Below are 15,846 nucleotides of genomic sequence, written 5' to 3'. Positions count from 1 at the left end.
TGGAGGGGAGGGGGTGTCACTGATCCTGGCAGGGCTACCATCTGCGGCAGCCTCACTGGGGAGGTGGGCAGCGAGAGAGCTACAAAGTGACCCTCCCCCCGGGGGGGGCTTCCCCCCAGCTCCTCCTCCCTCCCTCTGTGATGGTCCTTCCTTCCTGAGGAATGGAGGGCCAGGACCTGCGGGCCACAGGAGGGGGCAGCTCCTTGTCCTGTCACCTCCACACAGATGGCAGGAAGCTGTGCTCCCTGTCTGATAATCCAAGCCCGTTTCTCATTTTACAGATTAGGAAATTGAGGCTGAAGTCACAAGTGACAGAGCCTAGACTCAGACTTGGGGCCCCAGCCCAGCAGGCCGGGATCCCTGCAGCCCTTCCTTACCCTGCCCCCACTGCTTCCTGTCTGAAAATAGTCCCCTCTGTCCCAGCATGTCCTCTGAGGGTTTGACAGTGACCCAGAGAGCCCAGCCTGGGTTTGCCACTTGACCCTTCGCCTCACCAGTCAGGGCTCAGCAAACAGGACTGTGACGGGATACGCCGGCCATGGAGGGGGATGCCTTCTGCTTGGGCTGCCCCAATCAGGAGCTGCCACTGGAGTTACTGAGTAGCCTCGGTGAAAGGGGGCTCAAATCCACCCCGCACTGGGCCTAGAAGCGTCCGAGAAATGGCCATCCCCCTTTTCCCCTCTGCCAGCTGCGGAGTTGCTCTTCATTACCCTGCCAGAACATTGTGAGGCCCTTCAGCCAGGGCTTCCCTTCTGCCATCTTGCAGGGTCCAGCTGGGCAGAGCAGAAAGGGCCCTGGCACCAGGGTCAAAGGCCTCAGGATCCATCCTACCTCTGACCTTGGAAAAATCACTCGTCCATCCCCCAGCGGCCAAGTGCCAGGGGTGGCTGGGCCGGCCTATTTCTCTGGTCTCAGCTGTAACTTCTGCAGTTCAGGGTCTCGGTCAGCTCTCGGGCCGGCCGGATCCGGGGAGCATCGTTGCCGCCGCGGCGCCCTTTCTCGCCCTTCGGCCAGTTCCTCCCTGTTGCCAGGGCTCAGCGACGGGCCCACACTGGGCAGTCGTTGGATTTGGGCTTTTGTTTCCTCATCTGGGAATGGGGGAGATCCGATTAGAATGAACCCCAAACTGGCAGCCTGTGCCAGCCGCTCCATTGTGGTCAAGGGCCGGAATAGAGAGAATCAGATTGGAAAATGGGGTCCGGATCAGGAGATGGAAGAGGGTGCTGGCAAGCCCCTGGCGTTACTGGAGCACCGCTTTTCTTTAACCCGGGCATCGGCGGGAGCCCAGCGGGGCGGGGGCAGCCGGCGCCCCGACAATCAGACGCCTCTGCCCCGAGGGACCCCGCCGAGCAGCTGCAGAACTGGTGCCAGCAGCAGCCCGGGTGCGGGTGAGCCGCAGTCAAGGCTGAGCCCGAGGAGGCTGGGAGAGGGGGAACCACAGCGGCTCCTCCTTGGCCGTTACAATAACAAACGTGATGTGAACCTCTGAGAAGTGGAGAGAGAACGAAAGCCAAGGCTTTGCCGCTTGGTTTAAGACGGAGGACAACAAACAGGCGGAGAAGCAGCCCCGGCAGGAAAGGAGGTAGGAAGGTTTCTGAGAAAGAGTGGGGGGGCTGCCGAGGGAAGATCCTCCCCCCATCCTGCAGGAGCGGCCGGGGGAGGTGCCAGGCGCGGACGGGTCTCTGCCGGGATGTGTCCCAGCCGGCGTCTTGGGGTTCAGGGGGAGCCTTCTCTCCTCAAAGCTGGAAGATCCCCCCCGCATGGGCCTTTCTCCCCCAAGAACCCCCTCCCACAGCCAGCTCCAAGCACGAGCTGACGCGGAAACAAGCCGTCTCCCCCCATGGCAGCTGCAATGGGAGGGGTGGGGGGCGAGGGGGGAACCCGTTGCCAGGGAGGCTCCAGCCCACCTAGCGGAGTGGGGGCTTTAGTGACCGTGGGCTCGTCGTGGGGCAGCAGTCATTGGGAGGGGGCTAGGCCTGGGGGGGGCTGGGTGCATGGAAGAAGGCAGAGGGACAGGCTCAGACAGGCTTGGCCCGGGATGGGGACGCCACACCTGGGCAGGTGGAGCCTGCGGGGGAGCACAGTCATTCTGGGGAGCATCGGGAGCGCTCCAGGGCTGGCTCAGAGCACAAGGGGGCGGGAAGGGGGGGGCACAGAGTCGGAAGGTCTGGGTGCGAGTCCTCCCTCTGTCACAGGCCAGTCACCTACGGTCTCTGAGCTTGGGTCTCTTTCTACCTAATGGGGAGGAGCAAAGTAGAGGGGCTCCCGCGTCCCTCCTGCTCCAGAGCTCCAGAACCTTATCCCTGCGACCACAAAAGGGACAGAGAACCAGACAGACACAGAGATGGTCAGAGACAGGAGAGACAAAGACTTACACAGAGAAAGAAAAAGAGACAGACCCAGACCCAGGGACACATACAGAGACACAGAAAGAGAGGAGGAAAGGGAGGGAGAGCCTGAGAAGCAGGGGATGGGGGGAAACAGGCGGGCTCCAGGGCAGGGGACGTCTGGCAGCCTGGGCCGCCCCCGAGGGCAGTGGGCTGCCCGGGGATCCCCTCGTGGGGATTTATGCCCCACAGAGGTTCTGGCTGAAGGCTGGGGCTGGGGCTGTGCCAGCTTTGGCCACTAGGGGTCAGGCTGCTGAGGCTCCAAGTTCCATCCTGCACTTGGCCCTGTTTCCCCTCAGACTCCACTTTCTCTCCAGGTGCTCTCTCCCCTCCCTCCCACCTCCCCAAGAACCCGCCCATCCCCCAGCTGGGGCTCCTTACTCCTGGCTTCCACCAATCGGAGCTAATCCAGGGGCCAAAGCTATGCCCTCAGATCAGTCATCAGTAATAATTACAAGTAGCATTTGGGGAGCTAAGGAGCGCCACAGAGCACTGGGACCTGGGCCAGGACTCCCCTTCTTAAGCTCCCATCTAATATCAGACGCTTCCCAGCTGTGTGACCCTGACCAGATCACGTAACCTGTGGCCTCAGTGTCCCCCTCTGTGAAATGAGCCAGAGAAGGCAATGGCAGCCCGCTCCTGTACCTCTGCCAAGAAATCCCCGTTTGTGGTCACAGTCGGACGTGCTTGAAAACGACTGGACACGCGGTAACTACCAGGGGTCAGGTGTTCTACTAAGGCCCTTATAGCTATGATCACATCTGGCCCTCACCACAGCCCTGCGCAGTAGCCACTGTTACTGTCCCCATTGAATAGGTGAGGAAACTGAGGCAGACAGGTTAAGGGACCCACCCAGGGTCACCCAGTGAGGGTCTAGGGCTAGTCTTCCTGACTCCCAGCATTCTGCCCTCGGGAGCTCCAGAGCCCAAAGGGAACTTCCCCCTCCTTCCCCAGGGGAGCTTTCCCTGCCGCCCCATGTCACTCCCCCCAGGCCGTGGGCTTTAGGGACACAGCTTGTGATACCCTGTGTTGGATGTCACCCCGGCAGTGGCCCGTCGTCGGTGTGTGTGTGTGTGTGTGTCTGGGTATGCACTGTGCCCCTTGGCACTCGGCAGTGAGGGAGAAGAATGGGCTGAGCTCAAACCCATGTTCAGAAACCTCTTTATTGTAGCCTCAGCCAAGCTGTAATTCCAGTGTTCTGAGCATTAATAAATATTCATTTGTTTAAAAAAAAAAAATCTCCAGTGTCGTGTCCGCTCGTAAAATTTTGTCATAAAAAATAGGTTTTCATTTTTCTGCCATTTATAAAACCAACATTCTCCTGATAGAACCGACAATGTATTCGACCTTGACCTTGACCCTGAAGAGGGGGAGGGGGACTGCCGAAGTCCCCAGGCTCTTGTCAAGGTGGGAGTGGGCGTTCAGGGACATGGGCATGACCCGAGTCAACTTCCGTGGCGCAGTTGACCGTGCAACAGTTACAAGACTCCCTCCTCATGAGGGAAACTTTGGGGTGCAGAGTATGATTCCATCAGTCTACAAGATTTCAAAGCCCTGTCCCGCTATGCAGGTGAAATGAGGGTCCGCCGGTCGTACCCCTAGGCCCTAAGAACAGGCGCCCGGCCCTATCTGCCGCAGGCCCCACAGAGCTTCCACCGGATCTGATGGTTTTCCGCCAGAAGCCGTAGCCAGCTAGCCCCGGACACCGGCGGCGAGGTCATTCAGGACCACAGGAGAGATCCACCGGACTTGTGGCACTCGGGGGAAAGCCGTATAAACGTGGATGACCGAGGTCTCGCCAGTCTCACAGATGTAAGTAATCCGAGTAACTGGCCAAGTGCTTGGGGAAAGGGAGCCATTTCTAAATTCCCCACGTCGAATGCTCCTGGGGAGCTGGAAAATGTGGCCAGGAGGTCTGGCCCTTCCTGCTTCCATTGTGAACGTATGTACAACCTTGAAGAACCAGAAACCCCCAACAGAAAGGAAACCTCTGTCCTGTCCTGACCCCGGCCTGCGCCCGGCTGACCACCCAAGTCCGTGGCTGTCCGGCACACGGGAGTCCTTCACGGGCCGATGGCTCCGAGCTGATGCTTCTCTGGGGACCGTCGAGGATTCTAGAAGCGAGAGGGTCGGGGGGCAGAAGGGATGTCCGGCCTCCTGCTTGGCTGCTGAGAAGCCATCCGCCGAGCCACTGTGCCAGCGCCTCATTCAAGTACTTACATGTAGCATTGTGTGTTTTCCCTAATATAAAAATAGTGAGTTTTTTCCCTGTAGTAATCTCCAGGTATCCACAAAATCAATACAGATGCAAAATATACACAAGGCTTTTTTTCTTCCCAAGAGAATCACCATACAAAATATATAAAAGTATCTACACTTCTTTACATAAAAAAGTTGGTTGGAAAGACAAATGGTCCTGAAGAGGTGGGTGAAGCTGCTGGTGGGGCAGGGGATTCCGGAAGACACTGTCTGGGGGTCCCAAGCCCAGGCCGGGAGCTCAGGCTCCATCCCCCGCTGCCTCCTGCATCCAGAGCCACGCCGTGGCAGTGTGGCCCGGGGAGCCCCCGGCTCTGAGCTTCCCAAAAGCTTTGGCACAGGCTGGATGTTCCAACAGGCACTTCATGTTCAAAGCTATCCCAGGTCTGCCATGAAATGTAAACTGCCCAGGGGAGATGAGGCCACCTTCCCCATGGCCCGGGACCAGCCATTGAGGTCAGGGCTCCCACATGGGGCTGTGGAAGAGCGGGGCCCGGGGCCCGAGAGTGTCACGCTTTCCTGATGATTCAAATGGAAGTCTCGTTACTGCCTCTGTTCACAAGGAGAGCAAAGGAGGCCACAGATGATGCACTGAATGAACGACCATAGACACATACAGGGGACAGGCCTGAACAGGGGGGGCTTCCCACACATCGGCCCTTCGAGGGAGCTTCCTTACCCCTACCCACAGAGGGCTCCCGCCCGGGATCCAAACCTGGAGTTCCTGTCTCAAATCCACCATCTCCCTGCAGCAACCCAAAGAGCCCAGGAGGCTGAGCCCAAGGGACGCCCCTAGGCCCAGAGCTGTCCCCCCCAGCCCCACTCACTCTGAATCTGACGCGTCTGCGTGGACGGTCCCAGTGCGCACGCTCATGATCACCCCGTTCAGCTGGTCACAAGATCGCTCCCTCGGAGAGTTTTTGACGGCCACTCCTGGGTCCCCCGTGGGGCAAATGCCATCATTGGAACCGAGAGAAGAGGTTCTGGATGAGCTCATAGTCTGGTTATAATCTGCCAGCTTCTCCCGGAGCCGGTTCTTTAGGTTCCTCTCGCTCAGCGGTGGGGGGTAGGTCACTTTGTTTTTCAGGATGCCTGTGGTGAGAGTGATGTGAAGGTTGTCAGATTCTACGAGACACCCTGAGGCTGCGATCTGCACTAGTGAAGGGAGGACTCTGCCAGTGGAGTCCTCATTTGGTGAAGGTTTTAAGGGTTTTAACAAAGATAACGATTATAATAAAATTGATAATCTGCCACCGTGACACTAATGGGGCGATAGCTTCTTCGAGGAAGGAATGATCTCTTTTTTCTTTGTATACCCAGCATGGCATACAGTAAGCACATGATAAATGCTTTTGAGTGATCAATTGATTGATATTTCTATAGCATGCTGCCAAGTACAAAGCACTTTTGTAGCACAGTAGGTAGAATCAGAAGACTTGGTTCTGATGCTCAGGTGTTTATTACTCCTGTGTCCTTGAAGGTTATTAATGAGGTTCTCATTACTGAAATAAGGTTGGCCCCAGTGGCTTTCGGCTCTAAGCCAGTGGTCCTCTGGGCAAAGCTGGGAGGAGGGAGGGCATTGAAGGATGTGAGGAGACCCCCCCCCATGCCTTCCTCCTCCTCCTCACCCTTGGAATTACTACCCCTTCAAGTCCAGCTTCGACATCACCTCCTACATTGTCCGAGTTGCTCAGACTGCATTCACACTGTCTGTGGTAACTTCTCTGTGCACATGTTGCTCCCCCCGATAGAAGAGAGGCTCAGGAGGTCAGGGAGCGACCCCATTTGTATTGTTATTCTCAGTAAGAGCTTAATAAACACTCATTCATGCATTTGTTCATAGGAAGGGTGTTGGGTCAGCTTGCACACACAGCAAGCGAGTGATGGGTGTTTTAGCCACATAATCCCAGAAGTCTCTGAGGGGCTGCAATCGGCATAAGAGGGGACAGGCTCGCAGGTAAGAAGGCTCTCTAGGAAAGGGGGGCCTTCCTGACACCTGCCTGGAAGTGCCAGTGGTGGAGGTCGGGGACGGCCACGTTACCTTTGCGTTGTTCTGTGTGCTGGTGGTTGGGCTGGGGAGCTGTCTGATTGTCTCTGGGAAGCCCCGGGTTCTCCTTGTCGGAGGGCAGGTCCTTGCTGTCATCCCCGTCGTCTTCCTGGTGAAGCTCCACATTCACTTTGGTCTCCACCTTCAGCTTTGGCTTACATCTAGCGTCCTCGCCCTCACCGCCCGTCACGCTGTCGGGGGGCCACGTGGCCTTGATGTGATTGGACAGAGAGTCTGCTAGGGGCCCAAAATGACACGGCAGGCTCAGCGGCAGCAAGGCCTTCCCTGACCCTCCTCCCATCCTCCATGCTACCGCAGATAGACCTCGGCTCAAAGTATATCCCACTTTCTTCCGTTTCTAGTGCTCAAAGCTGTCCCGCTTTAAGCCTCAGAGGGCTACCTAGGACCCCGAGAGGTCAGGCTACTGCCTAAAAGTGCCAGATCCTTGTGGTTCCAAGGCCGGCCCTCTAGCCACCAGGCAAACTGTCCCTCAGAGAAGAATCACAGCAAGGTGGCACATTCAGGTTGACAAAGCACCGTCCTTGTGGCTCTCCTGAGAGAGAGGTGGGCCAGAAATCAGTATCCTAGGGATACTGAGGTCCAAAAACGTTAGCCGCGAGAACTCCGGCCTCTGACACCGGAGGCAGCCTTCCCCGGTGCTCAGAGCACAGGATTTGTCAGTCGGGGAGACCAAAGGTCAGCTCTTGCCTCGGCCGCTTACTCCCTAGGTGATCTTGGGCAAATCATCTCATGTCTCTGAGCCTCAGTTTCCTGCTGTGTAGAGAAGGGGTGTGGGGCCCTTCACAGACAGCTTACAAGCCTTAGTCTATTATCCCGGGCTCACACAGTAGGTGCTGAAGCTGCAATGGGAACCCATGGCACAGAATCCCAGAGCTAGGGAAGATCTCATGGATCAGTAAGTCCAGTCCTTACCTGAACAAGAATTGCACACATTTAACCTATGTTGGACTTGCCGTCTAGGGGTGTCAGGAAGCGGGGAGGAAGAAAAATTTGGAGCCCAAGGTTTTGCAAGGGTGAATATTGAAAATTATCTTTGCATGGATATTGAAAATAAAAAGCTATTATTAAAATTAAAAAAAAAGAATCCCCTCACAGCATCTTTAACAAGTGATCCTTGTCTCTTAAATAGGAACTAGTATGAATGGCATAACGAGGGCTTAACTGTCTCTTATTCCCAATCAGTGATTGACCTTCCCGTGCAGAGGCGGGAATACTTATACAAGACGAGAAGACCCTGTGGAGGGAGCCTTTGCTTGGAGACCCCCAGTGCCGGGGAGCTCATCATATCTAGAGGCAGGTAGTTTCACACTGGGATAGCTCAGAGTTTTTCCAGTCAGTAAGACTGAAGTTTGGCCTGTTCCCTTCCTCTCTGTAGTCCTGACTCTCTTCCTAGTCCTGAATTCTCAGTCCTCCCTCAGGGGTATAATGTTTGAGCCCTCCCCATGGAGAAAGATGGGAGACAGCAAGCTGAGGCCCTGCTCTACTCCCGGCCAGGCTGTTCCTGGGGCTGCCCTCGGATCCTGAGGCTTCTCCCAAACCAGCCCCCAGGTCTTTGTCCTCACAGTCTCTGACCCAGCGGGGTCTTTTTTCCCCTCCAAAGAATTCCCTGATTCAAGACTTTTTTATGGACAAGGCAGCACGAGGGCTGCCCATTTCCTCCCCGGTCCCCCTGATTTTTATTGCCCCTTCTTCCTGCCAGCCCCGCTCCAGAATTCACCACAGCATGGGGTGGCGGGGTTTGCATGGAGCCTGAAGGAGAGATCTCCCCACAAAAGAACTCCCCCAGAGAAGCTGTCCGTTCCCTGGTGATCCATGTTCCAGGAATCTTTCCCCAGTGGAGAAGGAGGGTCCTTGGAAAAGCTCTCTGTGAATGAGTGGTCTTAGTATCATCAGCTCTCATGTATGGTGAGCAGTGGCGAGTGCCAGGCTTGGGCTGGTGACACTGGTCACCAGCTGGGGGTCCCGAGCAGCTTATGCTCTACTTTCTGAATTTCAGTGTCCTCATCTATAAAATGGGAAGATGATAAGAGTAATGGGCTGCGGGATTGTGCTGGGCAGCCAGTGAGGTCCTGGTGTACAACCCTGCAAATCTCAGGTGCAAAAAAATATACTTGAGAGCTGGCAAAAGTCTCCATCAGGGTCAGGGATACTTGTGCTCTGTCTCTTATTTACTCAGGTCATAGCTGAGAGGTGGTCATATGCCCCCAGAGCCTCCCCGAGCCTTCCCACCCTGCCCTGTACCTTTGGGGGTGCTGTGGATGGGGCCCCGGTCATTGGTTTTACAAGAGCCTGGCGCCCACTTGTTCTCCTCATCTACCCCGTCTTCCTCACTGTCTGATGAGGAGGCATAGGAGCTGCTGTGTTCCTCCAGAGAGAGCTCACTGTCCGAGTCCGAGTCATTGCCTGTGAAGCCGAAAGACCAGAACTTCAGAAAATGAACTGCCCGGTGCCTCCTGTCAGAGCCTTAGGGCAAGAACAAGGTGAAGACCACTCCCTCCTCTTCCTCCCTCCTCCCTCCCTCCCTTCCTTCTTCCTTCCTTCTTTCCTCCAGCCCTCCCCTCCTTGGCTCATTTGTTCCTTCATTCATTCACTTTTTCACTTAATTTATAATTTCTTCATTCTGTGAAATCCACTCAAAAATTCACTTCCTTCCTTCCTTCCTTCCTTCCTTCCTTCCTTCCTTTCTTCCTTCCTTCCTTCCTTCCTTCCTTCCTTCTTTCCTTCCTTCCTTCCTTCCTTCCTTCCTTCTTTCCTTCCTTCCTTCCTCTATCCCTTCCTTCTTCCCTTCCTTCTTTCCTCCCACCTTCCCTTCCTTGACTCATTTGTTCATTCATTCACTTGCTTTTTCATTCAGTTCATCAGTTTCCTCATTCTTTGGCATCTACTCAAAAATTCACTCCGCTCAGTCCTTCACTGCCTTGTTTATTCACTGATTCATTCACTTAACCATCATCTGTGTAATCAGCATAAGGCACCCAGCGTAGATGCTTAATATTTATTTGTTGATTAAGCGCCTACTATGTGCAAAGCACTGTGCTGAGCACTGGGGATGTACAAAAAGGCAAACACCAGGCTCTATCCTCAAGGAGCTCCAGTCCCAAACTCTCTATACAGACATGGGAGATGGGAAATAGCTAGAACTAAGGGGGAGGGGAAAGGGTTCCTGCAAAATGGGGGACTTGGGCTGGCTCTGGAAGGAGACCAGAGACCCGCTCTTCCCCTGCTCTCCGTCCTTCTCCCTGACTGGCTGTTCTTGCACTCGCCCATTAACGCGGCCATTGAACCTTCAGAACCTTCAGAGTCAGAACATTAAAAACCGCTCCCCATTTCGTTACTCATTCACTGGCTCTGGTCCCTCAAACTCTAACTCATCTGCCATCCATGAACCCGGTCCCTCGCAGTCGCTGGGGCTGAGGGCGGGCTAGAAGCTGGGAGCAGTCAGACAGGGGAAGGAATAGGCCCCGGCCTTGCCCTCAGGAGGCGGATGGGCTGCTTCAGGACCAAGGACAGGGGAGCCAGAATGAGAGCGTCGAGGGGGGCAGCTAGGGAACTGGGGAGGGGAGGTCTGGGAGGTTGGGGGGGGGCCCTGGAGCTTGACCCTGAAAGACGGACTGGTGATCAGTAGATGGGGAGGGTGGGAGAGGAAGCATTCCCTGGGTCTGTAGGCAAGGGGGAGAGTGAGGGTCTCAGAGAAGCAGGGGGCAGGAGGGGGCAGAGAAGCTGCATGAAGGGGAATCTGAAATAGGCTGGAGAGGGAGAGGGGAGGCAGGAGGGGGTCTCCCCTGGACAAATTCAGCACATAGAGCTCAGGAAGGTCCAGGCGGGGGCAATGGCTGGTTTGGCCCAAGGGGAACTGGGTGGAGCAAGGCTGGAAAGGGCAGGAAGCGCCAGGTCCTGAGCAGAGCAGAGATGGGGGGTGTGACTGTGGTAGGTGAGAGTGAGGGAGGAGAGAATGAACCGGGGAGAAGGGAGAGGAGACAGAGAAAAGGTAAGGAGAGAAGGAGGGGACAGGGAGGGGTGGAGAAGCCGGGAGAGGAGAGTGGGCAGAGGGGGAGCAGAGACAGACAGACAGACTCTCCTCAGCTCCGGGGCTCAGGGGCCATGGCAGGGCAACAAGAGCTCTCACCCCGGGGGCTTTTGCCATTCCTCCTGCGGAAGAGGTGGGCGTCGGGTTCTGGGCGACCTCTTGTTGGAAGGACACGCTAGTTTTTCCCTCCCCCAACAGGGGATTTTTCTCAAACCCCCGGGGCTTAAGTCACCCCCCCCACCGGCCCACTAAGCCCAGGGACACCACCTCCCAAACCTCACCACTTCTGGGCAAACTACCCCTAGGGAAAACTACACCCTTTCTCCCCTCCACTAAAACTACCCCTTCTCCAAACCCCTCCCCCAAGGGGCCCACAACACTCCCTTCCCCCCAAATCTCCCATCTCACAATGTCCCCTCCGGGATCCCTTCCCACTCTTTGCTCCCTTCCCCTCCCCTCTCCAACCTCAAAACCCCATCCTGGCCTACAACCCCCTCACACCCCAAACCACTCTAACCCACCCCCACAAAAATCCGGCTCACTGACAAACAACAAATTTCCCATTTCCTACTAATCCGGGGAAAACCCCCGGGCCCAAACCCCACCCCCCTAACCCCACCACCCTTCCAAAAACCTACTCCACTCCTCTACTTTCTCTTCAAGGGTTGGCCTTCACCCTGGGAAAACAAAATCAGGGTCACCCTCTGGCCAAACCCCCAAGCCCCCCTAGCAAACCCCCCAATCCCGGTCCCCGGGAAAACCCTAACCACTGACATTCTCTCCCCACCCCCAGGCTTCCCCCCCAGGGGCCCCTTCCCTCACCGGACAATAAAACCCCGGCTCTCCCCCTCCCACCAAACTGGGGGCTCTTTGGGTTCCCTTGGGCCCCTTCAAAAAACCAAACCACCCACCTACACTCTCGGGTTGGGAATTCCTCCTTTTCCCCCATCAGGGCCTTGGGTCTTCAAACTTCTTTGGACACACATAAAAAAACACCATAAGGAAAAGGTTTGGGGCTCCATCACCCCCCCCTCCCCCCAAACGCTCCCACCCCAGCCCCCTCCCCGGGCGGCCACCACCCACCCAACCCCTCCCTCCCCAAAAACCTTCCTTCAGGCCCGGGGTCCCACCTCCCCCCCCAACCTTTCGGCACTGCCCTAACCAAATCCAAAGGGGGAAAAAAACCCACCTTACAACCAAAAGGCCCGCTCCGCCAAGCTCTCCAAAAACCCTATTTTCCAGGTCACAACACGAAACTCAAATCCCAAATTCTTAATCCAACCACCCCGGGCAACCCGCCGCCCCACCCAAAACCTCCCGGCAAATTTCCCACTTTAATCCCGGGGCCCTACCTCCCTCCAACAATATCACCAACCCCCCCAATACACCTGGAACAAACGCCAACCCTCCAAAAAACCCCACCACTCCTAGAAATCCCAACTTCCCGTTCAACCTACCCCTTGGGGAAACCCCTATTGCTCACGGAAAACTTTTAAAGCCTAAAGGAAAAAAGTCAACCCCCCCATGGGACCCCCAACCTAGGGAAAGCTCACTTTTTTACCTCGGGACTTTAATCTCCCCAAACCTTCACCACACCCCTTTCTCCCGGGGCAATCCAAACCCCCTCCAGCCCCGGGGGGCCACCTCAACACTAAACCGCAAAAAAAATGGAACCATCACTCCTTTACCCTCACCCAAACACTCGCTATCGCAAACACAAACTTGCCTTAAAGCCCTTTCCCAAACCCGGGCCCCTTTTCCAAACAAACTTTTTCCTGCAAATCCCTAACTTTCCCATTTCTCCCCCCCCCAAACCCCTGTCCCCACCCCACGCCCCAAAAACCACCCAACCCTTTCACCCTCCGGGAATAATTCCCCCCCCCACCCCCCTTTTAAAAACCCCCCCCCCTCATTTGATTTTGCCCTTTCCCCCCCAGGTGGGGAAACTTAGGGAAAATTCCCCCCCCCAACCTTCTGGCCCACCCTCCTCTATCCCCCCGTCATAATAACCCCGCCGCAAAACGCCTGCCAACAAAAAATGTTTGGCTAATGAAAAACACGGGGAAATCGGTTGGGAATCCCTGGGCAAAAAAACTACAAAAGGGCCAAGGGAACCCAGGGCCCAACCACATAGTGGGGTACCCCCACCCTTTCCCCGGGGACCAATCCCGCACCCGGGGCCCTTCCTCCTCCCCCCCCCACGGGTTAAACCATTGGCCAACGAACGGGCCGGCCCTCCACAGGGCCAACCATCCCAAACCAATAAATTCAACCCAAAATCATTCCCCCGGGGCCGGGCCCAAGCACCCTTCCAAAAACAAAAACCCAAAACGGGAAACTCCACAAAACAAAAAGAATGGGCTTTTAAACTTGTCCCCCAGAATTTCACGGGGGAAACCCCAACAGGAAAGCTTGGTTGGGACCCCTGGTCCTGGAGACCCGGGAGGCCGGAAGCAGACCTGCTGCTAGCCCCCAAGTGGGAGGGAGGGCTCCGTGGCGCTGACCTGTGACGACGGCCGGGATGCCCCAGCCCAGGACGTAGTAGAACCTCATGTGTCCGGAGTCGATGTTCCTGACCTCGGTCAGCATGCGGTAGACGTGCAGCCCTTCCACAAAAAGCCAGGCAAATGTGCTCAGGTAGAAGTAGTGGAGGAGGATGGCGATCACCGTGCATGTGAACTGGGGGGACAGCGGCAGCCCGGTGAGGGGGGGCAGCGGCAGCCCGGTGGGGGGGGGACAGTGGCAACCCGGTGAGGTAGGGGATGGTGGCAGCCTGGTGAGGGGGGGGGATAGTGGCAGCCCGGTGAGGGGGGGCAGCGGCAGCCCGGTGGGGGGGGCAGCGGCAGCCCGGTGGGGGGGGGCAGCGGCAGCCCGGTGGGGGGGGCCCAGCCGGTGGGGGGCAGCGCAGCCCGGTGGGGGCCAACGGGGGGGCAGCCGGGGGGGCAGGCAGCCCGGTGGGGGGGAGGGGGGGCGCACCCGGTGAGGGGTAGTGGACCGGGGGGGGAGCCCTGGGGACCCCCGGGGGAAACCGCCCGTACACCCGGTCACAGCCTGAAAGGGGCCACCTACATGGCCGGTATAAATTGGGCCTTAGGGGGATTCGCCCTAGGGGGCCTCCCCCCCTCCTTCAAACCCTCCCCACCTCAGGGGTCCTTTTTTCCCTCCCCCCCCAACCTTCCCAAAAAACTAGCCACAAACGCAAACCCAAACCCACCCCAACCCCTTCTCAAACTCAAAACTCCCTCCCCGGTCCCACATACAAACAACCAAAAACCTTCCCAAAAAATCCAACTCTCTCCCTCGGGAAATCAGTAACAAAAAACCAAAAATTAAAAAGGAAAACCCCTCCATCCCCCACCTACCACCCAACAAAACCCCGGGGAAAATGCCCATACACATGCAATGCTGCACTGGGACAGAAACCTTGAACCCCTCCCCCTTCTACAACCCAAAGGGGGCCTTACCACCTTTCTGGTCTCGGAACCCCGGTCGGACTCCCTTTTATTTTTTATTTGATTTTAAAAAAACAATTAAATACAGGGAAACATCACCTTAGGAACCCGATTCAAACCAACCTCAACACAATACCCCTTTATTTGGAACTCTGGGAATCATTTATTGGTTTCAAAAAAATTAACTTTTTGGAACTTTCCTTCTAAACCAAACCCTTCACTTGGGGCACCCGGGCAAAACTTCCTAGGGCAACTGGCTACAGGCGGGAAAAACACACTCCATGTCTCCCTCGGTCCCACCCACGCCGGGCCCAAACCCAAGGCCAAATCCCAGAAAAGGGAAAACCTTTTCCCCAAAAAAATCAAAAAAACAACCAAGGGGACCAAAAACCCAAACAAAAAAAAGGGGGGCAAAAAACCCAAAACAACCCTCTCCCCCTCCCCTAACCCCTATATCCCACACCTATTCTTTAACATCCCTCCATTCCCTAGGGGTATAAACTAAATCAGACCCCGGACCAAGTTCCAAAAAAAAATAAAAAAAACATCAAAATAAATTGGGTCAACAACCATCTCCCACTTTCACCCCACCTCATTTTTCATCTGTCAAAGGGCAAAAACACCCTACCTTCACCATTGGGCCTTCCCACCCACCCAAGGCCTTCCCCGCCTCCCCATCACCATCTCCTTGACCCCCTTCAAAACGGGTCCCCCCCCCCTTTCCCCCTTCCCCCCCCCCTTTAAACCCGGGAAAAACATTTAGGGCCCCTCCCCCCAGCCGGCTCATTACTTTCCCATTTGGGCCACCCCACACAAACATAACCACTAAATTGGGTTTACCCCATCCACCACCGGATTCCAACCCCCAAAAAAGCTTTCTGGGGATCCCTCAGGGGGGCCCACCCACCCTTGAAGCCGTCCCCTTCGGCCAGCCCCGTTTTGGGGGCCGGGGTTTAGGTTCCCTTCTGGTCAATCCCTCCAAAACCATGGGAAAGGGGAAAAAAGCATTCCGTCCCCGGCAAACCAACGGGCCCCAAAAACCGCCATCCAAACCCGCCCCACCAAAACAAACCCCAAACCCCCCACACTTGGGGCATGGCCACAAAAAAAACCACGGGGAATACTAAACCAAACCAAAAATAGAAACCCAAAAAAAACAAAAATTCAACAAAAAAAACAAAAAAAAAAAATAAGAAATTATTAATTATTCACCCCAAAAATTTAATTAAAAACAACCAAGATTTTAAATTACCCCCATTTTAAGAGGGCGACCAGCCGGCGGAGGGGCACTGGAACCCGGATTTCCGTTTTCCCCACGAAAACCCCTTCTGGGCCGCCAACGCTAAACTTTACCAGGGAACCCGCAAAAATTTCCCCCAAGGGGCCCCACAAACCCGCTTCCCCTTCCCGCTCCACTTCCCACCACCCCCCTCACCCCCTTTCCCAGCCACCAACCGGGAAACTTAAACCATTTTTGCCGGGGCCACCCACCCTTTATCCCACCCGCCCCAAACCCCCACACTTCCCCATCTCAACCGGGCCCACGGTCCCCCCCCCCTTTTCTCGCGGAAAACCAAAAACAAGGGGCCCAGGCCGCAAGGGAAAACTTTCAAAGCATTTCCTCCCTCCCGCCCCCACCCCGGTTTCGGGCCGCCA

The 15,846-nt window shown here is 56.0% G+C and overlaps 1 protein-coding gene across 1 annotated transcript in view; it reads right to left on the bottom strand.

The window, feature by feature from the left end:
• Nucleotides 1-3,339: 3,339 nt before the first annotated feature.
• CELSR1 (cadherin EGF LAG seven-pass G-type receptor 1) overlaps nucleotides 3,340-15,846 on the bottom strand; it is a 116,909-nt gene continuing 104,402 nt past the window's right edge. Inside the window, exons 24-29 of the mRNA XM_031938540.1 lie at nucleotides 13,178-13,803; nucleotides 10,838-10,913; nucleotides 8,953-9,114; nucleotides 6,685-6,927; nucleotides 5,471-5,735; nucleotides 3,340-5,195 (exon numbers count right to left, since the gene is read on the bottom strand). Of these exons, the coding sequence (XP_031794400.1) occupies nucleotides 5,171-5,195; nucleotides 5,471-5,735; nucleotides 6,685-6,927; nucleotides 8,953-9,114; nucleotides 10,838-10,913; nucleotides 13,178-13,803 (1,397 nt within the window). The 3' untranslated portion in view covers nucleotides 3,340-5,170. The remainder of the gene's footprint in view (nucleotides 5,196-5,470; nucleotides 5,736-6,684; nucleotides 6,928-8,952; nucleotides 9,115-10,837; nucleotides 10,914-13,177; nucleotides 13,804-15,846) is intronic.

The sequence above is a fragment of the Sarcophilus harrisii genome, chromosome 5 (assembly GCF_902635505.1).
Source record: "Sarcophilus harrisii chromosome 5, mSarHar1.11, whole genome shotgun sequence".
NCBI lineage: Eukaryota > Metazoa > Chordata > Mammalia > Dasyuromorphia > Dasyuridae > Sarcophilus > Sarcophilus harrisii.
This window is presented reverse-complemented; position numbering and strand designations above follow the sequence as displayed.